This window comes from Xiphophorus hellerii, chromosome 2, assembly GCF_003331165.1.
Source record: "Xiphophorus hellerii strain 12219 chromosome 2, Xiphophorus_hellerii-4.1, whole genome shotgun sequence".
Classification (NCBI taxonomy): Eukaryota; Metazoa; Chordata; class Actinopteri; order Cyprinodontiformes; family Poeciliidae; genus Xiphophorus; species Xiphophorus hellerii.
Genome location: NC_045673.1, coordinates 13,993,144 through 14,020,417, shown reverse-complemented (window position 1 = coordinate 14,020,417; position 27,274 = coordinate 13,993,144). Strand labels below are relative to the sequence as shown.

Genomic DNA, 27,274 nt, shown 5'->3' with positions numbered 1-27,274 from the left:
AGTATGTATCACATGCTTCACATAAATTGGGATCAAGGTGTTAAACCGCATCAGCACGAATTTGACACTTTTTTCTTAAAATCAACCTCTTTAGTTTTTCAACAATCCGTTAAGCTCTGGTGTTTCTCGAGTGCCCCCAAGTGGTCAGATGAGTATTAGCCCATGAGTCATACCGTCATTTACAAGCATACATCTTCATCAGTCCAGAGTGTTTGCATAGTGAAGTGATCCACATTAAATTCTGCAGACCTTCGCTTGGCTCTGATCTTATGCCTTTTGTAATCAGAATGGACTCCAAATTTCAACATAAAAAAATAACTATGACAAGTTACCTTTGAACTATTTCAAGTTACATTTGAAGTCATATTCTTCATATTTACATCATCAAAAGCGCTCCTGAATTGTGCACTTTTTCTTTAAGAAGTGACCACCACGACTGGCCTACATCCCCCACAATTCCAAGCGGCATAAGCCTGTCTGTCTTCGCAGAAGCGGGGCGACAGCGGCGCCTGATCCAGAGAATATGAAGGCTTGTGCTTGCGGAGAGTGAATGGGTTAGTGGTGAGGGTGACTGGTTTCACTGGGAGAAATGTCTCTGTCGTCCACACGCAGCTCAGACTCGACCAGCCGGAGGAGAAAGACCGCAGAACAGTCGCAGGGTGAGCGGATCATGAGTATATTTGGTTTCCTTCGACTTAAAACTTTATTATAACCTGCAGATTTCATCACTAATAAAAGTGGATGTCTTCAGCATTCTCCATCTTCATTTTACTGCTTATTTTTCAATCGTTATTTACCAGTGTGCGGGAGCAGAGCACTAATGCAGACAGACAGTCGCACTGTAGTAATTAGTAGGTTTTCCCCCAGTGTGGCTGTTTGGATGGCATTAACTGTGACACAAATAGCTGCACAAACTACCGACTTAACTATTCAATATTACCGTTTCTTATGCTAGTCAAGGGAAAAAAAATCTTCCAAAACGAATATTGCTAAAACAATAATAATAATAAAAATTTTTAAATCACAACAGCGACTTAAATTAAAAAGTATATTTTTGAATTTGCTTAGTTAACGTGATCATCAAGGGGATTGAAGCAAAAACACACGTTTAGCAAATGTTTATATTTGTTATATGTTACAGAATTAACAAAATCACTACAGGGAGGATTTTAGATGTAACCCCCAAATTGTCATATTCACTGACTAAAATCACCAACATGCTACTCTGCCTGTCATGTTTCCTCATTCACCTTGTGAAGCCCAGACAACAACACAGAAATAGGAACCAAAACTAGGCTCTAGGTTAAAATGGGTGAGCACTGATATCTTGACAAAAGGGGAAGTCAAGATTTTTGTCCTAATCTAGTAATGGTGTCGGTACTGTTTTGTCTGTATTGTCTATCGAAATACATATGATCTTATAATTATTAACGAGTAAGATGTGACATTCTAACTCCGTACAAATGGGAAAAAAATAAAAAGAACCTCCTGTTTGGTCTTCGCTGTTCCAGTACATGCAGTGTTTGTCGTGACTTAAATGCAGTAAAACAATCTCCTCTCTGGTGTTACAGATCCTTCATGTGTTCTTGATCCTCATACGAGTTACAATCATGAGGAGATCCATGACGGACCGCAGGAGACCCAACTACCTGATGCCACACACACTCCGTCTCCACATCACTCCTTATGTCCTGCAGCCGCTTGTAGGTCTTATGTACCAGAACGTTACATATGAGCAGCGTTTCCCAGCAGGTTAACAAGTGTTAACTGCTCAGTGTCATGCTTGTTGCTGCAGGTGCGAGCCAGCATGTCTGTGAAGACAGCTGGGAGGAGATACAGAGCAAGAGAACCATCAGAGTGGAGAATGAAGTGGAGGCTAACAAGCTGGTCAACAACTACAGGGTGAGACAGCGAGGGGTTTTCTTGCAGGTTAGAGTTACCAGAGTGTAAAGGGCTGGGAAATTTATAATTTGGTCTGTGAATCAGTTTGGTTTCAGAAAGTGGAAGAGCCACGTCACGGCGCGACCGTTTGAAGACCGGTCAGATGTTGTGAAGGAGCTTTACTCTGAACTGAACGTCATCAAACCACATTCAGGTCCAGGTACAGATCTTCTGGTTTTAACTGCTGCCTAAAGCTGTGCTGCTTATTATTTCTGCTCTTGTACTTATCCAGGTGCACATCGCGAAATTATAAAGTTATCAAAAAGTAAATTTACTTTAATAATTCTGTTCAAATGGGGAAACTCATTATTATATAGATTCGGAACCCAAAGAGAGATATATTTTTATGTTTATGGTAATTTTTCTGTGAAATTAGAATGAAGCATCTTGTTGATTATAGACTAATTTACTGAGTTGCACCAGTAGATTAGTTGCACAGAGATGTTATAAATATCACAATATGTCAAAGAGGATGTGAAACCTGTATTAAGATGTTTTGGTTAGGCCTTTCACAACAATCAATAAATCAATTAATCGCATGATAAATAAAAAAATCTCAATCATTTCCACAGGCATAATTTATTGTTTTTCTTTTTTTTTCTCTCTTTCTACCAAGAACTGGATGATAAAAGTCTTCAGTTTGGTGCTCTGGTCTCAACTAGTTCTTTTTTTGAAGGACAATTTTATTTAGAAGGATTTCAAAATGAATGTTATTAGTTGCTTTGTTTATTTAGTTTGGATATTTAAAACGTCTTCGAGTCCAAGTGTTAAATGTCCATTCAAATTTAAAGTTTATTGATCTTTCAGAATATGTTCTTGTATTATCTTTTTGCCGTTACTGTTTTATTTCTTTAAAATGGTCTCAAAACAACAATATTATTGTTTATCACAATAACTTCTGGGACAATTTATCATCCGGCAAAATGTGTTACCGTGACAGGCCTAGTTTTGGTAATTACACTGATTGAAATTTTGTTCTGAAGTTTGCTAAAAGACTTTTGAGCTTTGTTTTTGTGTGGCTCTGTTTTCAGGTCACTTCATCACGTGTGGAAATCTTGTGTATGTGCTCCTGTTTGGTTGGTGGGTGTCTCTGGCGTATTTTTTGGTCGGTACTCTGATGTTCATCACCGTTATCGGCTTACCCTATGGTAGGTGGGACATGTTGTGTTAAATATAAGATGTCTGCCTCATTCTTATTTTTTATTTTTGTTTTCTGTGACTTCAGGGAAGCTTTGCTGGAAGTTGTGTTGCTACTTCCTGTGGCCATTTGGAAACACGATCCATGAGGTATTGCTTCTGCTCAGCCTCTTTCCTGTTCGGCTTGCTGTTTTAAGATTGAGTCCTGCTGAATCTTGTTTCGGCATTATTGCTTAGTTTTGTGGTGAGGAGAGCAGAAATAATTTTTTCCTGACTAAAACCACACATTTTGAAACTTGCATCTGCAGATCATGTTTGCAACACTGCAGATGTTGCTTAAACTTTGCTTCCTTTGAGTTTGATAGAAAAGAAATGAGAGATAATTTAGTATATGCTTAGTTGTTTCTGCTTCTTTTCTCGCGTTGCATATTTTAACTTGAAAAATCATTGTTATAATCCATTCATAAGTCATTTGAGATCTCTGTGGATATAACCATCTTTTTCAAATATTATGGGTTTATAAAGTAGCATTTGCATAAGATCCTATAATTTTGGTTATTTCACTTTCTGTGCTTTTTTAAAATTTCAACTCAGATTTAACATGAAAAATATTAACTTACGGGATCACCTAGGGTCCATCAACATCTGAGACGGTGTCATTTAGACCTTACAAGTTTTTTATTCTGTTCGCGGTCCGGCGGGATCGTACTGACCCTGTGTGCGCTTTTACAAGGATTTTTTGTGTGTGCGATTTTGCAAACTGCAGTTACTCTATTGTTGACTGCTATTTCTTAGAAATCTCGGTAGCGCTTTATTTGACGGGGTGCGCATAAGACTGATATGATACTGTCACAAACATGACATAACACCTGTCATGAAGATGAAGGATTTTTTATGAATGTTTACGACTCTTGTCATGAAGTGTCATTTGGTAAATAATGGCACTTTTAATGCAAAGTTGACAATTTTGATGGATTTTTAATGCAACTTTGCATTAAAAGTGCATTATTTGCCAAATGACACTTCCTGACAAGAGTCATAAACATTCATGAAAACTCCGTCATCTACATGACAGTGTCACGTCAGTCTTATGCGCACCCCGTCAAATAAAGTGTTACCGAAATCTTTCATGTTGTTTTAATAACTCCGTCTTGAAAATGAGATCTTAAGTTAGTGTTTCCAGACGTGCATTGTAGATGAGTAGCGACAGAGAAATAACTCCTCCCTGTGGTTGGTGGTCCAGATTAGGAGCCACTTTGAGGAGATGTTGTGAGGAGGCACCAGACTGTGAGTGCAGCGTGGAGACGGTGGCGGACAGCTCCTCGGTTCTGCTGCCTTCGGCCACAGAGGGACCGGCTCCAGAGGTGCCGGAACGACCTCCTCGCACTCCTTACTGGGTAAATGTTTACAATCACACAGGCTTTAGAACATGCACAGAAAAATAGCACAGATAGCTTTGAGTGTTTGTTATTACTCTGAAGATTGATGTGCAAGTTGTTCAGGTTTTTGAAAATGCTTTGTAAAATGTGATTGAAATTTAGTTGGAATTTTGCAGCTGAAGAAATTATTAATCTCTTATAATGTAGCTTTAAGTTACATGACCTCGCAAAAGTATTCCTACTCCTTTAACCACTTCTTATTTTGTCACGTACAGACCAAACTTTATAGTTTTATTTGGATATTTGTGACAAACCAACACAAAGTAGTGCATAGTTGTGAAGTGCAAGGAAAATGATTCATGACATGGGAGAAATGATGTTATAAATTACATACTCTGCCAGTGGAACAACTTTTTTTTATCAATATTATCAAATTATTGACTTAAAACAAGCTCCTATATCTTGCTGAAAAGTTACTTCCAAGTTATTTTCGTCTTATTTCAAGTGTACTTATATTTGCACTAAAAAAATAGATCAAAAATCCTTGGTAAGATTTTGCTTTTGCGGTTCTACAATTTTTAAGTTAAGGGTCTGAATATATTTTTTTAATTCATTATTTTTTTGCCACTTTAAAATCTGTTTTTTGTTGGTTTATCATATAAACTCCCAATAAATTATATTGTATTTTGTAGTTGTAACATGACAATAGGCGGAGATGTTCAAGGGTCACACAAGGTACCTTTGCAGTGGACTTTGGTGCAAAATATCATGTGTGGTGGAAATATGATGCTGCACTAAACCCTAAACATGCTGTCCTCACAGTCAGTTGATGGTGGCAGTATCATGCTGTGTGGATGTTTTCTTTAGCAGGAACAGAGGAGCTGAAACACAGCTTGTTGGAGACTTTAAATACTTGCCAGAGTAGAACGGCTTGGACTTCCTACACACCCAGAGCTTTTTAAAGACCCTGTTTGTTTACACAAAGTGCTCTCCTTGTTATCAAGCATCGTCTCTCCACCTACATCTGGCTGCTGCTGGGTTTTCCTCCCCTGGCTGTCGTCCATTCTCTGGTCTGCTTCGTCTCCTGGATCCTGGTCTTCACCATCCCGGTCTCCAAGATGAGCGCTCAGACCGTGAGCGTCATTCTGCTCCTGCCTCCTGAGGACGTCCTGCTGTCCTCCAGCTCTCACCTGAAGGTAAAAGGTGGATGAAGTGTTTATTATTAACCTGCATCAGGTTGTCTAGAGAAGCATCTCTGTCTTTGTGCTTTTAACCTGACCTGCAGCATCAAGGCTATGAGACCAGAGCCCTGCTGTGCTGCTACCATGCTGCAAACTGGTACTACTACAAATACACTGTTGATGGGATCAATGTGTTTGCTGTCAGTATCCTTCAGTTTTTCTCTCTTTGTGTGTTTGTGTGCCATGGCAAGACTTGTAAAGATCTTTGACTCACCCCTCAGACCTCCTCCCCCTAGTTATTGTTGCCCTGGTAATCGGATATGTTGACAGAGAAAACCAGTTTGCCAGTTCAGATGTCAAGTTTGCCACAGCGATCAGCTCCATCATACCCCTGTCTTACTACATCGGCATGGGCATCGCAAGGTAAAATGACCGTGATCCTCTGCACAGTGGGAAAAAGAAAAGGTTTTCTATCAAAGCAAATCTGATGGTAACATTCTCCATTTCTGCAGTATCGCCGCCCAGAGTAACTTCGCTGTCGGCGCTGTGGTGAACGCCACCTTCGGCTCCATCACAGAGCTGACCTTTTACATCACAGCCCTGCTCAGAGGCCACCGGGCGGCCAATCCCTGTCTGCAGGAGGTCGTAAAGGCGGCGCTGACTGGGACTCTGCTCGGATGCATCCTCTTCATCCCTGTGAGCATGTATATTAACAAAAAACATCCTGAATTATAGCTAATAAGCAAGAAAATTACAGATTCTCTTTTAAACTATATTTATGTGAAAATAATCCCTCATTACAATCCTGCAGGCTTTTGCAGAAACAGTTACATGCATATCTCCTTAAATCACGATATCATCAAAGTTAATTTATTTAAAGTGAAACAATCAATACACAGAGTGACATATTTCCAGCTTTTATTGTCAGTCACTGTTGCTCACCGGGTGCTGTAGCCAGGCGTAAAGTTGAGTGAAAGGAAAAAAGTGTGATAGAATGATAGAAAAAGGTGCACAAGAAAATCTATTTATTGGAAACCTTCTTACTCTTTGTGCTTTTTGCAAGCTTTATGAAAATGCTGATTTAATTTTCCAACAGGTTGTGACACCAACATCTAGTTTAGTAAACATAGTATCAGTGTATTTAATTGAGGAACGAATGTCCCTGACCTAAATCTCATAGAGAGTCTATGTAGTTTTGTTAAAAGAAGATGAGCTGGAGGCTATTAAAGGAACCTGCGCTTCCTTAACACCTGAGGGAGTAATTCATACAGAAGAATTTATTTTATTACAAATCCTTTTTATTTGTCTACTAGAATATTCAAAGTAACTGATAAAAAATATTTTGAGTTCTCATTTGCTGAGTCATAATTATCAAACTTACCAGAAAATAACACTTTAGATATTGTATATATACCACCCTGTGGGATTCATATAAACATCAAATAAATAAACCTTTTCCATCACACTCTAATTTATTGAGATGCACTTCTAGTTAGTTGCTTAAACTTGTACAAATGAGTAAATATTGTAATTTCTTTTGCTTGTTTTAGCTAACATAAAGTAACCAAATACGTTTCTCAAATTTAATTTAATAAAATATTCAGGATGTATTAAAAAACTTTCCAGTGTTTCTTGGATAAAACATGTTTTTATTTTTAGGGCATCTGCATGATAATCGGGGGCCTGAAACACAGCGAGCAAAGATTCAACAGCCGATCTGCGGGAGTGAGCTCTGCATTGCTCTTCATCTCTGTGGGAGGCGAGTATTTAAGTAGCAGCGAGTTTTGTTTGGGACGCTTTCCAACAAATCTGGATGTTATCTTAAGGTGAACAATAAATGGATCTAAGAAGACAGAGAAAAGCTTGAGATGGTCTGTATTTCACTCCAATGTAGTAACAAAGTTGTTAGTGATCCAGCAAAGAATTTGGATTTTTTTTGTTGTTGTCTAAATTAGTCGAACAAGGTTATTTTTTCGGTGTCTTGCAGGTGTTTTTGCCCCCACGCTTTTCTCCAAGGCGTACGGGAACCTGGTGTGTGACGCCTGCACCAACGCCACGGGAGGAAACGGCTCGAGCAACGCCAGCGGCCCGTTTGTGTGCCACAACTGCCACTACGATCTGGTCAGTAGATATCAAGAGCTCACAGACTGCTGCTCTAACATGGTCACTTATATTTACTGCTGCCTTTAAGACTGATTTTTGTCTTGTTTTCTCAGAAAAATGGCACTCTGTTTCGTGACCACATCCAGTGAGTGCTGCTTTATTCTTATAGCTTAAATTTCAGACTTTTCCAGACTCGACTTTCCAGAGTTCTCAGTTTATAAAATATAAAAGAGTGAAGATCACTGTGAGGTTGTGGCAGATATTTCTACAGTTGGTAGGACTAAAAATGTGGAAAGACACCAAGCTGAATGAAAGGAGAGGGAAGAAGAACAGGGAGAAAGAAAGAACAGAGACAAGGACGTAAAATGGTAACATCACAAAAAAATAAGGAAGAGGCATGGGGGAAGACAAAGAGGATGAACAAAAGGGAAAGTTTTCAGTTCTGTGTTAATTTTAAATGTAAAACACTAAAGATCAGTGTGAGGTTATGTCAGCTATTTCTATAATGGTTGGCTAAATACGTGGAAACCTGGAAAAAACTGGAAACGGGGAAGAATCACACAAGGAAGGGAGGATGGGAAAGAAGGACAGACTGTCACAAGAAAGAGGAGAAAGACAGAAAGGGCAAGGTAAATGTAAAGGATGAGAATAGGTAGGAGAAAAGAAAAGAATACAAGGAATGAACAAGAACATAAGGAAAGAATGATTGTTACTAGAAAACCAGGAAGGAGATGAGGAAGCAAAGAAAAAACACAGGAAATGAAATATGGAGTGATGGAGGGTGGGAATAAGGGGATGAGAAAGGAGTCAAAGAAGGAGGTTTGACAGAAAGACATAACTTGTAGACAATAGAAAAAGATGACAAAGTCTGGAAAATTGTTCATGCTCTTCTTCCAGAGTCCAGGGTTAAAACTAAGCCTTTGTGTTTGGCTGTGTGTTCTTGTTAGGCCTCTGGTGTACACCGTGTCCGCCCTCCTGCCTGCTGCCTACATCATTGGACTGATATTCACTCTGAAGACGCATTCGCACATTTATAACATCCATGTTGGAGAAGGGCAGGGTGAGACTCGCACACGACTCCCATCGAACGGCAAACTAACAACGCTTCATTGTTACTGTTCAGGGCAGAGCTTTACACACATACGTAGCTTTGAGTCATGTGTTTGAGACGTACTGCATCGGATGGTAAAAGCTGTTGATAGATTGTTTGTATGGATTTAGATCGACTATCAATGAAGCTTAATGTTAGCCAGACAACAAGTTCTGCTGTCTGTTTGGGATCCTGTGGGGAAACTCATCTGTGTCCTCATTTCAGCCGTCTAGAGATTGAAATTTGGATGTCATCCTTCTTACTTAATATCGCTTCCTGTTTGTACCTCTGGGAGCAAAACAGACCCACAGCATGAGCCTCCCACCTCTGTGCTTGACAGTTTGGAAGACATACTTTTTGTCATTGAGACCAAAGAGTTCAATCATTGTCTCATTTGAGGTTAAAACCTTTTTCCAGAATAAGCTTGGTTTGTCCATGTAGGCAGCGGGAAAATGTTAGTTTTGGCGCAAAAGCTTCTTCTTCAGTCTGGTGTTCAGGTGTGTTTTGGATTAAGATGGGCTTGATTTCTGGCAGTTGATACATTTTTCTTGTTCATCAGTGAAAGCGGTTTTTGTTAAGATGGTTGAAACTTTGATACAGGTGGATGTTCTCAAGCTTCCCCCCAAAAATGGTTTGGAATGGATAAAAAACATAACAATAAGCTTCTGGAAGGTCCTGACTTTAACAATGCTGAGGTTAGACTTATAGGGAAGAACTGTAGAAAATAAATAAAGCCCCAAATCAACATCAAATCCAGTCCGGTTTACAGTAAACCCTGATGTTCACACGATAATTTGTGTCTGATCAGAGACCGTTCATCATGGGACGGTGGTCCACTGGTCCCGCTGGAGGTCTCTGCTCATCCTCATTGTGGCCACCGTTCTCACGTCCGCTTGTGCCGACCTCGCCACCGAGCACATCCAGCCCATTCTCAACCAGCCCAACGTCTCTCAGGTCGGTCTCCCGCCATCTGAGCATGCTCAGACTCTTTCCTGACTGTGCTGACCCTCCCTACATCTTTCCTCCTGTAGTACTTCATCGGGGTGACGGTTCTCGCAATGGTCCCCGAGATCCCAGAGATTGTTAATGGGATCCAGTTCGCACTCCAGAACAACATCAGCTTAAGGTCACTTGAGTCGTACTAGAGATGGAAAGCTACAAACTGGTTTCTATTCCTTACATTTGCTGTGTTTCCTCCCCAGTTTGGAGGTTGGAAGATGCATAGCTGTGCAGGTCTGCATGCTGCAGATTCCAATACTGGTCTTTTTTAATGCCTTCTGTGTATGTCACTTTCCTCCCTCTTCTTATAATTTAGTTAATAAAAATTTAAACTGATAACCTGTTTCTGCTTTTTTGTCAATAGGATGTGGGCTTTGTGCTGCTCTTCAGCGATCAGCACTTGTGGGCCAGCATTTTCAGTGTCATCCTGGTCAACTACATCTTCATGGATGGCAAGTCGGATTATTTCCAGGGTGAGTCCTGATCAACTGGATGCTTACAAAATGAAATTAAGACTTGGGGCAACAACACACATCAGAGGTGTTGGTTGAACTGAATGATTGCTTTACTTACAGTATCTGATTCTAGTCCTTTAAGAGTTAAACTGCAGGTTCAGTACAGAAGTTACATAAACAGGACAGGAGTATTAAAACTACCTAAAGAAAATATGCAAACTATGTTATGTAAAATTATTCCTGCAGGAGCAACTCTGACTGTGTGTGATGTCACACCAGCAATAAAATATGTGGTATGGTTGCATGATAGTTCCTCAACTGAGAATCTGTGTACACATTTCTACGTTAATATAGAAATTCGGGCTGATAATACCAGATATTAATATAGCCGATATGGCCAACAGCCGATATTTATCAATACTATATATTACGTACATTTCCCTATGCTTTTGACTCGCATGATGTGAGTCACATCGCAGACATTTCTTCTCTGCTTCTGTTAAACAACCCAAAAAAATATATAAATATTGGGTATTAATATCAACCCAGTTTTACTTTTGGGACTGATTATGTTAAAATTTACAACACATCAGCTGGTATCCTGCGTTAATGTCGATATGTCATGCATTCTGATACATCTCTTAAGTAGATTAGTGCTTTTCTGTTAACTTAAAATCTAAATATGTTGCTGTTAATCTGCAACTTTTGCACCAAGTTGATGGATAGATGATGCAAAAAAGATAGAATCACTTGAAAACGGTCAAGGTTAAAAAATATAAAACTATATTCATATTTGAAGATAAAACATGTTAAAATCATTTTGGAGTTGTTTTGATATTTCAGCTGCCTGGTGTTGTACCTGAATGCAGCATGTGCAGGTGTTAGAAAATCCACCCTCATCATCTCCGATTCCTTAGATTTGCATCTCATATGTTGTTAGTAGTTTGGGTTCAGAGTTAGCCGGTTACTCTGACCTGGGGATCTGGTTCTGGGCTGCAGCTGCATGAAAAACATTAATGTTCCCAAATTGAGCTTAGCAGTTGCTGGGAATTCTCTCAAGTTAAATTTTTAACATCTTTTTAAAGCTTTTTAAAGTTGCGCTCACTTAGTTTGACACTTAGACATGCTGATTGTGTTCGGGTGTAAAACAATGCCGCATTCATTTGTTTGTACTGGATATTTTTGGTATAACTATATTACCTCTATATCATAGTTGTTATAGATCAAACTCAAGGTCTGTGGGCTAAATTGTGCCCACCATAGTTTTTTATGAGGCCCTGATATTAATCAAATCAAAGCAGCTTTTATCTGCTTACTGCCAAATTATACCAACCAATCCCTGCAGTTTCTTGGGAAATATCGTGGAAATTCACACAAAATCAACAAATCCCCACACTTTTGAGTTTATTGCAGATTTTTCTCAAAAACATGGTTCCTCCAGCTCCTCCATGGGCTGCCACCTTATCGTGGTGGAGGGGTTTGAGTGTCCCAATGATCCTAGGAGCTATGCTGTCTGGGGCTTCATGCCCCTGGTAGGGTCACCCAAGGCAGACAGGTCCTAGGTGAGGGACCAGACAAAGAGCAGCCCAAAGACCCCAATGATGAAGGAAAACTTTGGACTTGGTGTTCCCTCGCCCGGACGCGGGTCACCGGGGCCCCACTCTGGAGCCAGGCCTGGAGGGGGGGCACGATGGCGAGCGTCTGGTGGCCGGGCTTTTACCCATGGAGCCCGGCCGGGCTCAGCCCGAAGAGGAAACATGGGCCCCCCCTCCCATGGGCCCACCACCCGTGGGAGGGGCCAAAGGGGTCGGGTGCAGTGTGGGATGGGTGGCAGCAGAGGGAGGGGACCCTGGCGGTCCGATCCTCGGTTGCAGAAACTGGCTCTTGGGACGTGGAATGTCACCTCTCTGGTGGGGAAGGAGCCGGAGCTAGTGCGTGAGGTCGAGAGGTTCCGGCTAGAAATAGTCGGTCTCACCTCGACGCACGGCTCTGGTTCTGGAACCAGTCTCCTTGAGAGGGGCTGGACATACTTCCACTCTGGAGTTGCCCAAGGTGAGAGGCGTCGGGCAGGAGTGGGCATACTTGTTGCTCCCCATCTCGGCGCCTGTACGTTGGGGTTTACCCCGGTGAACGAGAGGGTAGCATCCCTCCGCCTACGGGTGGGGGGACGGGTTCTGACTGTCGTTTGTGCTTACGGGCCGAACGACAGTTCAGATTACCCACCCTTTTTGGAGTCCTTAGAGGGGGTACTGGAGAGTGCTCCTCCTGGGGACTCCCTTGTTCTGCTGGGGGACTTCAACGCTCACGTGGGCAATGACAGTGAGACCTGGAGGGGCGTGGTTGGGAGGAACGGCCCGCCCGACCTGAACTCGAGCGGTGTTCTGTTGCTGGACTTCTGTGCTCGCCATGGATTGTCCATAACGAACACCATGTTCAAGCATAAGGGTGTCCATATGTGCACTTGGCACCAGGACACCCTAGGCCGCAGTTCGATGATCGACTTTGTCATCGTTTCATCGGATCTGCGGCCGTATGTCTTGGACACTCGGGTGAAGAGAGGTGCGGAGCTGTCCACTGACCACTACCTGGTGGTGAGTTGGCTCCGGTGGTGGGGGCGAAAGCCGGTCAGACCTGGCAGGCCCAAACGTGTTGTGAGGGTCTGCTGGGAACGTCTGGCGGAATCCCCTGTGAGACGGAGCTTTAACTCCCATCTCCGGCAAAACTTCGAACACGTCCCGGGGGAGGTGGGGGACATGGAGTCTGAGTGGACCGTGTTCCGTGCCTCCATTGTCGAGGCGGCCGATCGGAGCTGTGGCCGCAAGGTTGTCGGTGCCTGTCGCGGCGGCAACCCTCGAACCCGCTGGTGGACACCTTCGGTGAGGGATGCCGTCAGGCTGAAGAAGGAGTCCTATCGGGCCTTTTTGGCCTGTGGGACTCCGGAAGCAGCTGATGGGTACCGGCGGGCGAAGCGGCATGCGGCTCGGGCGGTTGCTGAGGCAAAAACCCGGGCGTGGGAGGAGTTTGGAGAGGCCATGGAGAAAGACTTCCGTACGGCTTCGAGGCGATTCTGGTCCACCATCCGGCGTCTCAGGGGGGGGAAGCGGTGCAGCACCAACACTGTTTATAGTGGGGATGGTGTGCTGCTGACCTCTACTCGGGACGTTGTGGGCCGGTGGGCAGAGTACTTCGAAGACCTCCTCAATCCCACCAACATGCCTTCCACTGAGGAAGCGGAGCCTGGGGACTCTGGGTTGGGCTCTCCAATCTCTGGGGACGAGGTCGCCGAGGTGGTTAAAAAGCTCATCGGTGGCAGGGCCCCGGGGGTGGATGAGATCCGCCCGGAGTTTCTTAAGGCTCTGGATGTTGTAGGGTTGTGTTGGTTGACGCGACTCTGCAATGTCGCATGGACATCGGGGGCAGTTCCCCTGGATTGGCAGACTGGGGTGGTGGTCCCCCTGTTCAAAAAGGGGGACCGGAGGGTGTGCTCCAATTATAGAGGGGTCACACTCTTAAGCCTCCCTGGCAAGGTCTATTCAGGGGTCCTGGAGAGGAGGGTCCGTCGGATAGTCGAACCTCGGATTCAGGAAGAGCAGTGTGGTTTTCGTCCTGGTCGTGGAACGCTGGACCAGCTCTACACCCTCGGCAGGGTCCTGGAGGGTGCATGGGAGTTCGCCCAACCAGTCTACATGTGTTTTGTGGACCTGGAGAAGGCGTTCGACCGTGTCCCTCGGGGAGCCCTGTGGGGGGTTCTCCGGGAGTATGGGGTACCGGGCCCTTTGATACGGGCTGTCAGGTCCCTGTATGACCGGTGTCAGAGTCTGGTCCGCATTGCCGGCAGTAAGTCGGGCTCGTTTCCGGTGAGAGTTGGACTCCGCCAGGGCTGCCCTTTGTCACCGATTCTGTTCATCACTTTCATGGACAGAATTTCTAGGCGCAGCCAAGGTGTTGAGGGGATCCGATTTGGTGGCCTTAGGATCTCATCTCTGCTTTTTGCAGACGATGTGGTCCTTTTGGCTTCATCAGATCGTGATCTGCAGCTCTCGCTGGAGCGGTTCGCAGCCGAGTGTGACGCGGCCGGGATGAGGATCAGTGCCTCCAAATCCGAGGCCATGGTCTTGAGCCAGAAAAGGGTAGAGTGCCTTCTCCGGGTCAGGGGGGGTGTCCTGCCCCAAGTGGAGGAGTTTAAGTATCTCGGGATCTTGTTCACGAATGGGGGAAGAAGGGAGCGGGAGATCGACAGGCGGATTGGCGCAGCGTCTGCTGTCAAGCGGGCGCTGTACCGGTCCGTCGTGGTGAAGAGAGAGCTGAGCCAAAAAGCGAAGCTCTCGATTTACCGGTCGATCTACGTTCCCACCCTCATCTATGGTCATGAGCTTTGGGTCATGACCAAAAGAACGAGATCGCGGATACAAGCGGCCGAAATGGGTTTTCTCCGTAGGGTGGCTGGGCTCTCCCTTAGAGATAGGGTGAGAAGCTCAGTCATCCGGGAGGGACTCAGAGTAGAGCCGCTGCTCCTTCACATCGAGAGGAGCCAGTTGAGGTGGCTCGGGCATCTGGTCAGGATGCCTCCTAGACGCCTCCCTGGTGAGGTGTTCCGGGCACGTCCCACCGGGAGGAGGCCCCGGGGAAGACCCAGGACACGCTGGAGGGACTATGTCTCTCGGCTGGCCTGGGAACGCCTCGGGATTCCCCCGGAGGAGCTAGAAGAAGTGGCTGGGGAGAGGGAAGTCTGGGCCTCCCTTCTGAAGCTGCTACCCCCGCGACCCGACCTCGGATAAGCGGAAGAAAATGGATGGATGGATGGATATTTTAGCAGCTTGTGAACAGGTTTGATCAATGCATTCTGGCACAAGCAACCCTTTAAGAGCATTCATGATCTTGATTTGGCCCAAAATGAAAATGAGTTTGACACTGATGTTATAGAGGAAATGTCTCATCAGCTTTAGTTTATTCCCACTGTGAAAGCAACCTCTGTGTCTGAAATCTCACAGTATGTTATTTTATTTTTTTACTTCTGATCATTTGTGTCTCTTCAGGTACAGCCCTGGTGGTCGTCTACCTCATCCTCCTGGCTTTGTATTACTTTGCTCCGTCTCCATCTGGCTGTTGAGAACAGAACCAAGTTTCATCTCAATTAGCACTTTTTAAAAAACATTTTTTTAAATATGAACGACTCAAAATGAGCAAATATCAGTTGCACAGAATCTCTGTGGGGTTTTCTGAGTGTTGATGGGTGAAATCTTGAAGGAAATCTGAAGCATTTTCTCCATGCAAACAAAATTAACTCAGGTAGGTGCTACTAAATGCACTATTATAACTTGTAAACAATATTGATAGATGTGTAATGTATAGTTGAGTTGATTTATTTTAAAGAAATAGTCCCTTTTTAAAAATATGAAGGACTAAAAAGTAGTATTTTTAAACTGGTACAAAATACATATAAACATATTTAAAACATTTGTGAAAGTTTGTGAAAGTGAATCTCAATAAAAGTTAATTTATGTGATTTACAATAATTATAACACTGAGCAATTTATTTTGTTAAATTTTATGATTTGGTTAAAATTTAGGTATACACAAAACATAAATTACAAAAAAAGGGCTTTGAACAATCAAATTGAACAAAGTTTGAAATACCTCCTTTTCATTGTTAAGATGAATAAGTTTTTCTGTTTGAGTTGAATAAGTTTTATTACATGGTTGATGAGGATTAACCTGCGTACTACTGCAGACCGATTGAGCTTGAGCAGAAATAAAACATATCTACACAGTTTCTTAAAAAAAAAACAAACAAAAAAACACACAGCTGCCTGTTTTTATTGTTTGCACAGACCAGAGAACAAGATTTACAAAACAATGCAGCCATATTTTCCTCTAAGGAGACATCCATTTGTTCCCCAGAGGATTCTGTACACAGCGACATGCAGGCCATATGCAAGCAGAAGATTTCACTTTCACAGAATTAAAACGTAATCAGGCTGATGCATTTGAGCTTCAAGCATAAATAAGGCCACAAAATCTCAACAAAAAAAAAATAGAGAGGAGGATGGGGGGTTAAAACAATTCAAAAGCATCAACCGTAACAGTTTTGGTGACAAATAAAAGGCCTGTCCGGAAACATCAACACAGTATCGCCTAATTAACTCCAAGTTTTCCTACATTTGGTTTGTCTGCAGAGCACTTCACACCTATCACAGTTTTTAATATCCTGAGTACGTCACACGCACTGACGAGAACTGCAGAATTACACAGCAGCTTAAGATACAAACACCACCTAAAGAGTGACTGAACAGAAACGTTACAGCATGTTACAATGCAAAAACTGGAAATGGGATCAGGAACAAAAGAGGCAACCGATACAGGACATGTCGTCACCAGTTGATGAAATGAGCAGCACAGTGTTTAAAATAAATAATTAAAAAGTTTCTGTAAAGTCTGCTGGAGTTCCTCCTGAGGAACCAGGAACAGCATCTGAAGGCTCAAGTGTGGAGAACCATCGCCGTGGTTCAAAATAAGTTCATATCCTTCCTAAAAATACAAATAAAGTTTGAATAATCTGCAATTTGAGGGATGAAAAGGCACCAAATGCAGAAAGGAAAATAACAGAGAACTGTGGTGGATGTCGTGCAAATTCACGACCAAGAAACTGGGTTCCTATTTCCACATCTGAAAAATGTAACAGAAAACTAAGTACAGAAAAAAAAAAATCAGTTTCCTAGACTTTTTTTTGTACTAGTTTTTAAAATATCAGAAAATACAATTAAAAAAAAAGCCAAGATATTTATTGAAATCTTTATTTTATTTCTTAGATTTTCCCCCATCACTAATTGAGTCTGACATTTGATGTGCAACTCAAAAATTTTGATTTTTGAGTTGCACATCAAAGAGGCAAATAAACAGAATCAAAAAGGGTCCTTTTCACTACTTTTATCGGTTTTAGTAAACAAAGTAAATTTTTAAAGTAGGCCTGGCTTAGGCATAACAGAATGAAGTGTAAAAGTTCACACATTGTGTTTTAAAGAACTAAATTTAGTCCCAAAAGATCCAAATTAGTCTAGATACTTAAAAAGTAGTGGAATAGCCCTTTACTGCACTACTGAAGCTTTGCTTTGTAATTGTCAAAGCATTGAGCAGAAAAATCTGAAAATTTGAGTCTGGAAATGTGCGGACTTTTGTACTGGAAGCTGCGTAGGAACCCAGAGGCAATGAAATGGTTGTAGAGGCACCAGAAGTTTCACAGTGAGCCTTTAAAGAGAGGCTGCTGGGTTTTCCTATGATCACAGAAGCAAAACATTATGAATGAATGGATCATTTTTCAGTTTGAAATGCTCAATAGCAAAACACATCATAGCGTCTTAAACAACAGCTGCCCCAGTTAGACATCTTTGAAGGCATCTCAGATTTGTGTTCTGTGGAGAATTATTTACTGACAATTGGTTCCTAACCAAGTACGTATAAACCAGATGCAGATTTCATCTGCTGGAAAATGTGGTCCAAGTGAGAAATCTCATCAGATTCAGCATTGCAGCTGGGTGCAGAAGACAGCAAAATGTTAACTCACACTGCCTGCAGCCATATTTAGTTTGTTTGAATTGTTGTTTTTTTTTTTTTGTATTTACCTTAATATTTTACACGTTTCTGGGACACGTGAAAGGAATGTGCACAGAGGTTTTAAATTACAAGTTAAGTTTTACATGTGCACCACTTCACTGCCTTGGATGGACATTTGAATTTCTAACAGAAAAGAACGACGACAAAAACAAAGTATTTTCCCAGCTAACGTCACCAAGCCGTCTTTGACCTACTTACAACTAACTTTAGTGTCGGTCTTCATCCTTCTCCGTTTGGTTGGTCTGTGTGTTCAGCCTATTTAAGCCTCTGAATTAGTGAATGTGTCAGTCCCAGGCTCAGCAGCTGAAGGGTGGACAGCTGCGTTAGGTGAGGGAACAATTTCAACAGCTTCTCCCAGGTCATTTCCAGCAGACTGGGCACCACCAGCCACACTTTATACAGAGAGGCAGTCCTTTGGTTCCCAGACATGTTGACAACACCGCCGTGGATGTACATGCAGCCAGCCTGAAGGAGGAACAACAACAAAAAAAACCACATTAAACCAGTGGATGGACAATACTGTGGCCTGAAGCTCTGCACATATTGACCTCATGAAAACCACACGAGCTGGGTTTAGCTGACTAGCTGCTACTCTGGAGAAGAATTACAGCACTATGCAATTTCCTCCATTTTAGGGCTTAAACAATTAATCAGATTAATTGTGATAAATCAAAATTTGAAAAGATTGTCAACTTATTGACAATTAATTGAAGTATACAGACTCAAAAAATAGGCCATTGGCTGAAAAAAGAAAAAACAAAACACTCAGAGCAGCAATCAAGCCAAAACTGTACAAAAAAATATAATTTTTTGCATTCAAGAGGGAAAACAAACACCGTTGTCTGTAAATATGTCCTACCCAGAATGTCTCAAGCGGAATAGCTTTAGCTTCATCTGGTTCAAATTTTGTAATAAAATAAAATCTTTATTTTCTTATTTAAAAAAGGAACAGAATTATTTGTTTTGAATCATCTAATGTATTTTTAATAATTTTTTTTAATAATGTATGAAAAAAGGCATAAGTGGTTAAATTAAAAAAATATGCACAATGTGCCAATTTTTTATCCAACCAATTAATGGTTAGAATACCTGATATAATAATCAATTACTAAAATAATCTTTAGTTGCAGCCCTTCTCTATTTGTGTATGAATGAGTGGAATGTAGAATATACATTATGATATAAGATCATAATAGTCATCAAATCAAAACCCCTTTCACTCCGTAGATAACCGTGTCTTTGACTTTCAACGCATACTCTGCATAATGAAATACTGTTTTCATTATAATTTACCGTTTCTTCAGTAACCCATATATTTTACATGTAAATGTATTTTTTTATATTCCTCTGGCTTGACTGGACTTTAAAGCTTTTTCATTAATGTACATTTGGCATTTCTCAATTTTTTTAAATTAAGAAATGTTTCAAGAAATTAAACTAATGCAAATGTGTCTTTTTTTAATCAAAATGGGTCATAAATTAGATCAGCAGGTAACAAGAAGGCTAAGTAAAGCGAAGATGAGCCACTATATTATTTTAAACTTACAACCTCTGTCTGACCTGGAACGGCTGGATTTGGAAATGTGTAACCTTTTTGGAAATTTTAGAGCAGTTAAGAATCCCCAGTGTCTAGAATATACCAATGTTGGTTTTGTAATTTTCATGGCGTCTTTAGCTAAAGATGCTAAAGACACTTTAAATAGTCTGACATTAACCTTGACACACATCATGTGTCAAAGCTCAGGGCTGATTTCTGTACGGACACCACAGCAGAGCAGCAACTGAACTTTACAAAGATCTGCTATAATAAACCAATGGCTGAAAATCAGCCACAGAATTCTGATTGACAAAAATATAACCCATTAATTAGAAATTAAAACTCTCAGCGCCACGTTACTGACCGGAGTGACGGCTGCCGAGTGAAAGTAGGCCGGTTCCGGCATCACGGCGGGCAGCTTCGTCCACTGAAAGGTCTGAAGGTTTATCTTCCACAAGTCTGACAGGATGAGCTCGCCGTTATAACCTCCACATATAAACACGTCTGAACGCACAAACAGGCCAAGATAAAAGGTTAAATCCAGCATTTCAGGCGTGTGTGTCGTGTTAATGTTGTGTGAAAGCCTGCTTACCGTTTTTGACCTGAACGCAACTGTGACACCTGCGAGCAGCAGGATAACCTGCAGTGACGAGATTTAAAATCTTAACAGAGTTCATAAAACCAACATTTGGCTTAAAAGCAGAGGAAGAAAAACGAGAACATACCTGTTTTTTCATGGGGTTTGGTTACAATTTCTTCCCAGTAATTAGTCTCCAAGTTATATGCATGAATCTGATGAGCAGAAATGAAATTATGAAAATACACACTTAAAAATTGAATCCAAATATTTACTCATTAAAGATAAAAAGACAAAATGTTTACCTTTCTGTCCGACATTAAACCAGACTAAACTTTTCCCATTTTAGGTGAGTTGGGACTACTAAGATGATTTCTATTTGCAAGACGCCAGAATGACAAAAGAAACCAAATTTACCTCATTTAAACTAAAATTATTAAGCCTTTAAACCATTTGGAACAGCCACACTAATGATGTGAAGACTTTTTAAGGGCCCAAGATATCAGGAAAAGAATTGTGAAACTCCACGCCTGGTTCATTCTTGGGTTCAATTATAGATAATTCAAGATGCCACAAACAATGGAAAAGTCCAGTGATCATTCTGTTTAGGAAGGAGGCCCAGAGATTATCACAATCTGGTGCAAAATTATACTAGAATAGGAACAAAGGATCTTATAAAAGATGGATACCTACAATGAAATTACTATTTTTTTAGAGACCATTTGTTGTATGATTAAACTATCACTGAAATGTTTGGTCATAATGACTTTTATTAGAATCTGGAGGAAAAAAGGAGAAACGTAAGACCATTCCAACTGTGGGGGACAGGAGTAACAGCATCGAATTGTGAGGGGAGACGGAAATGGAAAAATTAAGACAATTTAAGATATTAGCCAGAAAGTTTAGGCTTAAAAAAGAAAGATGTGGAGGCAGAGTTAAACAACAGGAGTGTTTGAGTTGTGTAGTTAACAAACCCGACTCTGTTAGATCAGTTCTGCCCAAAGCAAAGGCCAAATCTCCAGATTATTGAGAGAAACTCAAGGCAGGAAACCAAAATCATTTGACTCAAGTCATACAGTTTGAAAGGCAATGATACCAAAACTAAAGAAAGACTTTATTATTCTGACATTTAGCAACTAGAGTAACTTTGCTACCCCTATCTGACTCTAAAGCAAAAAACACTTAATCTAGTTTAATGTCAGACAGTGAGGAGTTCAGGTCAAGTTTTTCATTCTTGTTCTTCTTACTTTATCTAATGGATATGACATCCATGAGGTTCCACCTCCTAAAATGTATATTCTCTGTCCGTCTTGAGCCAGCTCGTGTCTGTACCTGAAAAACAGAACTCAATCCGTCTTTATCCGCTGTGATATTCTGGACATGACGGTCAGAATAAACCCAGTGAGCGAGTCTGATGGCTCTGAACTCACTGACCTCTCATCAGGTAGATCTAACGGTGTGTTTTTGGGCTTGAGGTGGGTCCACTCCCTGGTGCTCAGATCCAACCGGTGCAGGTCTGTGCTGTAGAGGTAGCCCGTCGTGCCTCCAAACACGTACAGGTAGCCGTTTATAATGACCATCGCCTGGAAACAAAGCGTCCGATGAGAGATTGGTAAAGGAAAACGCCAACACTCATCACAGCGCTGAGGTCCTGACAGAAACGGTACCTGTCCATAGATCTTATTTGGTTTCTTCCCCTTGCAGTTCAGCAGGTTCCATCGTCTGTACTGGACGTTGCAGACGTGGACGTCGTTGCTGTTGTTTTCACCGAAGGGAATCCCGGTGCCACCAAACACAAGCAAGTTGTTGCCATGCAAGACAGCTAAGAGACAAAACATGATTTAACTCCGACTCTCAGCATAAAGCTGTCACAATATAAAATCACAGGACAAAAACAATCTCAGAGTTTGCATATTCATACACGCCTTTCTGGTTATTTAAATCTAGCAGTCTACCAGAACCCGCAAATCTGAAAACTACCATAATGTAACACACATTTCCTCTCTCCTGACATAATCAGCAGCAGGTACAAAGGAAATAAGAGACAAATACTTAAAGAAAATACTTTAAGTGAAGACAAAATCAAGGAAGAAATTTCATTATTTAGTCAGTCATCATCCTAAAATATTCAGGCGATATTTATTAGGCGTCATGTTCCACATTAAATCTGATTTGATCATGCAAACCAGCATCTTAGTCCAATAAAGAGACAATACTTGATGGAAATATAATCTAAGAGGTGTCCAGCTGCAGTTTTCACTTAGACTGTCTTTAATTAGAGGTTCAAAAATGCACTAATCACACAAACCTATATTCTAAAAGACTTAAATTGAAAGTACAAGAAGCTTGACTTTCATTTACAGCACATTTGTGTGCCCACACTAGCCTAATCTTATTTCCACCGTGCCACGTCTGTTCTTACCTGACATGGACGCCAGCTCTGTGGGCATGTAGCCCTCTGTGCGGATCTGCTGCCAGGTGGCTGTGGCGAAATGAAACCGCCAGAGTTCCCTGAAGAGAGGGTAGTCCTCATTCTCCGACCCGCCCGCCTCCTCGAAGTCGGGGTTGTAGCCTCCGAACACATACAAGTTAGAGCTGTCTGCAACACAGCGGTGTCCACTGCGGGCAGAGGGTATGCAGTGTCCTGTGGGAAAAGTTTTAATCTTAACCAGCTGCAGACTCATTCTGGATTCTTTCCGTAATCCGTCTCTTTTCCCTGGAGTTTCAGTACCTTCTTTCAGGAACCTGTTGGGGATCCGGAGGTTGAGGCCGTTTGGGGAGAAGATGCGCCGAGCCTGAAGCCATCGTGCTCGCTTCTTGGAGCCTGAAAATAAAGAAACAAAGTCAAGAGTCAAACTTAAAAGAACTTCAGCTGACCAAAGTGCTACATAAGCTATAATACATGTTAATAACTGGGATAATAATAATAAACAAGATCAACGTTTTTCTCTTCTAGTAGGGCAAAACAAAGTAGCACATAATTATGAAATGAAAGGGAGCTGGTTTACATTTTTTAACCTTATTCACAACTGCTCATTGTTTTAACTACAGCAGCAGACTTTGTGAGTTGTGCCAATAACTGCTTTGCACATGTAGAGTTGTGAGTTTTCTGGTCCATTTTTCTTTGTGAAAACATCTCAAGCTCAGTCAGATGGCATTTCACTCTACAGATCTTTTCCTGCTAAAGAAGATTTGTTGTGGGTATGGAGTATTTAGGGTGACACGCAGTTTTAGTTTTCCACCACACAGTGCTAAGCCTTCTGAGCAAACTTGGATATTACACTTCCTCATGTTTGCAGACTGTACCCCAGCTGAGCTGTTGATCTCTGCTAGTCTCTTGGTTTTTTCTACTGCTCAGTCCATGACAGCAGCCGTAAATACCAATATCTTTGAAAATATGATTACTTCCAATTAATAGGTCCCCATTTAGAAATATTATTTGCAGTTTTGTCCTGATCTGTTCCTTCAGCGTTTTCCCCTTTACGCTGTCACATGCTCAAGACCGTTTGATGAAATTATACCAATAAAAGTGCTAATAAAAACCTTTTGTGATGCTTCCGTAGTAGCGGCGGCTAACTCCGGCCTGTGGCTAAAGCTAACAGAGTTGGGAACAAAGAAAGCTCCCATTGTGTCACCTTTACGCGCATAACCACAACATACAAAGACACAATTAACAAAACGACGTCCCTTTGGCATGCTGTATATGCTACGGGCTACGCTGTTGCTAGCAACTAGTTTTGTTTACATACCTGAATCGCGGACAGAGGGCCGCCACGACAGTTTCTCAAACTCATTGAGGTGACTGGAGGTTCCGTTCGGTTCAAGCGACGGCATTTCACTGGAGACACAGACACAGAGACGGTTCACAGTGCCAAGAATTGGATCGGAACCGGACTCCCTGTGACTAAAGTCCAGGCATCGGGCTGCAAGAGGCGAGCACCAGCTTCCCAACAAAATAAAACCAACAGGCGCTGCTCACAGCTAACCAGCTGATCTGAATCGACCAATCAGAGGGCGATGAATCTTTCGTGTTGCGTTCAAGAGCCGCACCGCACGACAGTAACAATTAATCTGTATTGAAATAATCTATTTTGACAAATAAATTATTTCTGTTGTTGTATTGATTGTAGAATTGTTGAATTCATTCACGCTGGAGTGCTTCTGAGCATGAATCGTTTTGTAAAGACAACACAATCAAGGTTTTGGAAATTTTGGAACTTTCCAAAACCTTGATTTTATTCATATTTATTTCATTCAGAGGTGGGTTTGCTGATGTGCTTCATCACCCTGATGCGTAATCCCAGTGTAATTGCTGGTGACTGTTAAAGAAAATCTGATCAGCAACTATTAGACTGTGTGAATGCATCTAAACACACAGGATTAATAAACCTGTTCTAAAATCAAATACACTCTGCTCAATATGGTGACAGAGTCAGTTTTGGATTTTACAAGAGACATTTTCACAGTTTTCTGTGAAACTGTGAAACACACAATCAACATTTTAATTTTGATTGTGGGTTTAGTTAAAAATAAAATAAAATTACATTAATGTCACATCCATGTTGCACATTAATATTTTATAAAAAACTCATCCTTATTCCTTAAACTTGTATGTCTACAGCCTCCCTTGCATCTGGGCCCTTTTAACTTCTATTTCGTGACATTAAGTGTGGTTTGTAACTTTTGCATTAATGTCAAACATCATATACAAACACTATAGTTTGATAGTTTAAGGCAATGAGCTGGTTTGAGTGACTTCTTTTCATAATGCATACCAAGCATCAGCCGTCCCCCAGATCCTGTGCTGCTGCTCTGTTGTCATGCAGTAATCTGGATTTTGACCTCGTTAAGTAGAGTTGGAGACACAAAACAAAACAAGCATCTCAATCCTATGCAAAACTTTTAGCACCTGATTCACATTAGGTGTGGAAATCAGGATATAGAATGGTTAAGTACAACAGAACATTTGGTTTCTGAAGATTTTTTTTTTTTACCTTAAAGACGCTCTCAGGGTTTACTAAATGTAACGGTGACTCTGTTAACACCTATTTGGGTGGGTATTTACACATCCTTTATGCACCATTGTTCTGATTTATTGATTAGATTAAAATCACTCAGTAAAGATTCGGTGGGTCCAGACAGAATGATAATCTGGCTCCTCTCATCTCTTTACTGAATGCAAAGTTTTAACAGAGGAAATCTGATGTACCAGCATGTCAAAATTGACATGCTAATATTTAATTTATTTTAATAACTAATATAAATGATTTATCTAACTCTTTTCTTTTTTTTGTTTTCACTTTTCCCCTCAGATTTAAATCCCGACTGTCAGTGGAAAGCATATCCACTCCTCTCCCGGGTTCTCTGGTCCATGGCCCGGTCCACTCAGTCGGTTCTGGGCGGCTGGTCGTCCTGTAATCTGCCTCTGACTCCAACCAGCTCCCAGCTGAACGGCTCCTGCCCCAAACACGCAGAGCGCTACCCGGGCTCCCCGTCCACCGCGTCCTCCGAGCGGCGCCAACGAGGTCCAAGTCTAGTCTGGGGGACGAGGAGGCGGAACCGCGACCCAACTTTGAACCAAAGATCCTCCTCAGCCTGTTCGAGGAAACGACCAAGAGTTTATTTTACAGCGTCCCCTAGTGGACAGAGGGGTTATTTTCTCTCTGCTTTTGCCTTCCCTTGCAATAAATTAGCAATTTCTATTTTATACACAGTCACAGTGAATACAAATGTCAATTTAAAACCTCAAATACCTTTAAAGTTCCTCAGTGATAAAGTGTTTATACATTCTTAACCATAACTATTTTTTGTCGCCTTCTAGACAATAAGGCCACATTAGGAGAACTTTTAAAGTAACATTTGTGTTCAAATACTGTATTATCAATCAAATCAAAGCTGTCTTTATCATATGCTAAAGGTGCCATTTGTAAAAACATAGCAATAATTTGATTTAATTTGGCCCATCATACCTGTCACAAATTTATATAGGTAAGATTACCAAACTAAATATTTAATTCACCAGATAAATATTTATCTAGCTTTATCTAGCTTTCAAATTTAATATTTTGAATATTGATTAGCTTGAAAATTCAAAGCTAAATTTGAAATTTAGCATCAAATTTAACTTGAATTTGAAGCTTAAAAATTATGTAAATTTGAATTGAAAATTTTAAATATTGAATTTCAAATATGTTGAATTCAATATTTGAAAGTGAGGTAGTTAGTTGGCTTCCATTTGTTTAGTAGTTGAATTCCTGAATAAATTTTAATTGTCTCCTAAATAAATATTTAATTTGGAGCTAAATTAACCAGAAGTTGTTTGGCTTGCCTTTTAGACAGAGGTGTCAAAAGTACTCACTTTCTCTACTGAACTAGACCTAGAGATACTAGTATGAAAAAATATGTTATTAAAAGTACAGGTTGGGTGTGCTGTGGTGGTGTAGGGGATAGTTTGACCCACGTTTGGAGGCCTTGAGTCCTTGTCGTGGGTTCGATTCCCGGACCCGGAGATATTTGCTGCATGTCTTCCCCCTTTTCTGTCAGCCTACTTTCATATTAGGGACACTAGAGCCCACAAAAGACCCCCTGGAGGGGAGGATAAATAAATGTGCAGGTTGGACTGTTTTATTCCAGTAAAAGTACTAAAGTACACATTTTGAAATGTATTTAATTAAATAGGTTTAATCTCTGTCAGCCCCACTTTCTGAGAGACTGCAACACAATGCCCGTCTCACCAGATATAACCTACTGGACTCAACCCCTCGGATATAAATTGGCTGTAATTGTCCCAGGATGCAGAGCTGCTGTCGACAGAAAAATGGATCTGACTGGTTTCACTGAAGGCCGAGCGTCTTTGTTTCACAGCTGAAGTGGGTAACAATCAGCAAAGCGTTAAATCCTGACCAGGAAATAAAGTTTAGTTAGTTCACAAACATCAGAACTACAAGAAGTTCATGATTTGCATTGAAACTAAAACCAAACTGGACATTTAATTAAGATCTGCTGACTTATATTTATGTAAACTAATTACAAATAAAGAAAAATGTATTTCAGAAGGATTGATGGTACTTTTTTAAATAAGCAGTTTATGGATAAACTTATGCCATCCATAAACATAACTTTGTGAATCAAACAATCCAGAATATATGTAGAGTGAAGAGCTTTAATAAATTAATTATAAATGTAAATAATTACAGTATTTCATAATATACTTTTTGTCATTTGGCATTCTTCACTCTCCATAAGAGTGAGGACTGGAGTTTGG

General features: G+C 41.3%; 2 protein-coding genes across 2 annotated transcripts; one reads left to right on the top strand and one right to left on the bottom strand.

Moving 5' to 3' along the window:
• The first annotated feature begins 474 nt into the window (after positions 1–474).
• LOC116733532 (low affinity vacuolar monovalent cation/H(+) antiporter-like) lies at positions 475–16,309 on the top strand. Its single transcript, XM_032584373.1, has 20 exons — positions 475–659; positions 1,572–1,703; positions 1,796–1,902; positions 1,987–2,101; positions 2,973–3,089; positions 3,167–3,233; positions 4,322–4,475; positions 5,462–5,653; positions 5,743–5,842; positions 5,920–6,061; positions 6,151–6,334; positions 7,298–7,397; positions 7,626–7,759; positions 7,855–7,886; positions 8,689–8,801; positions 9,640–9,785; positions 9,863–9,957; positions 10,034–10,112; positions 10,195–10,303; positions 15,322–16,309. The coding sequence occupies exons 1-20, from the start codon at positions 590–592 to the stop codon at positions 15,393–15,395; spliced, it is 2,262 nt and encodes a 753-aa protein (XP_032440264.1). The 5' UTR covers positions 475–589; the 3' UTR covers positions 15,396–16,309.
• Positions 16,087–24,003, bottom strand: LOC116733516 (kelch domain-containing protein 10-like). The gene is made up of 10 exons (XM_032584372.1): positions 23,760–24,003; positions 22,742–22,834; positions 22,433–22,654; positions 21,678–21,832; positions 21,445–21,593; positions 21,258–21,342; positions 20,159–20,225; positions 20,026–20,073; positions 19,798–19,937; positions 16,087–18,361 (listed from the first exon to the last, which is right to left on the bottom strand). Exons 1-10 carry the CDS (start codon positions 23,842–23,844, stop codon positions 18,152–18,154), a joined length of 1,254 nt encoding a protein of 417 aa, XP_032440263.1. The 5' UTR covers positions 23,845–24,003; the 3' UTR covers positions 16,087–18,151.
• Between the last annotated feature and the right edge of the window lie 3,271 nt (positions 24,004–27,274).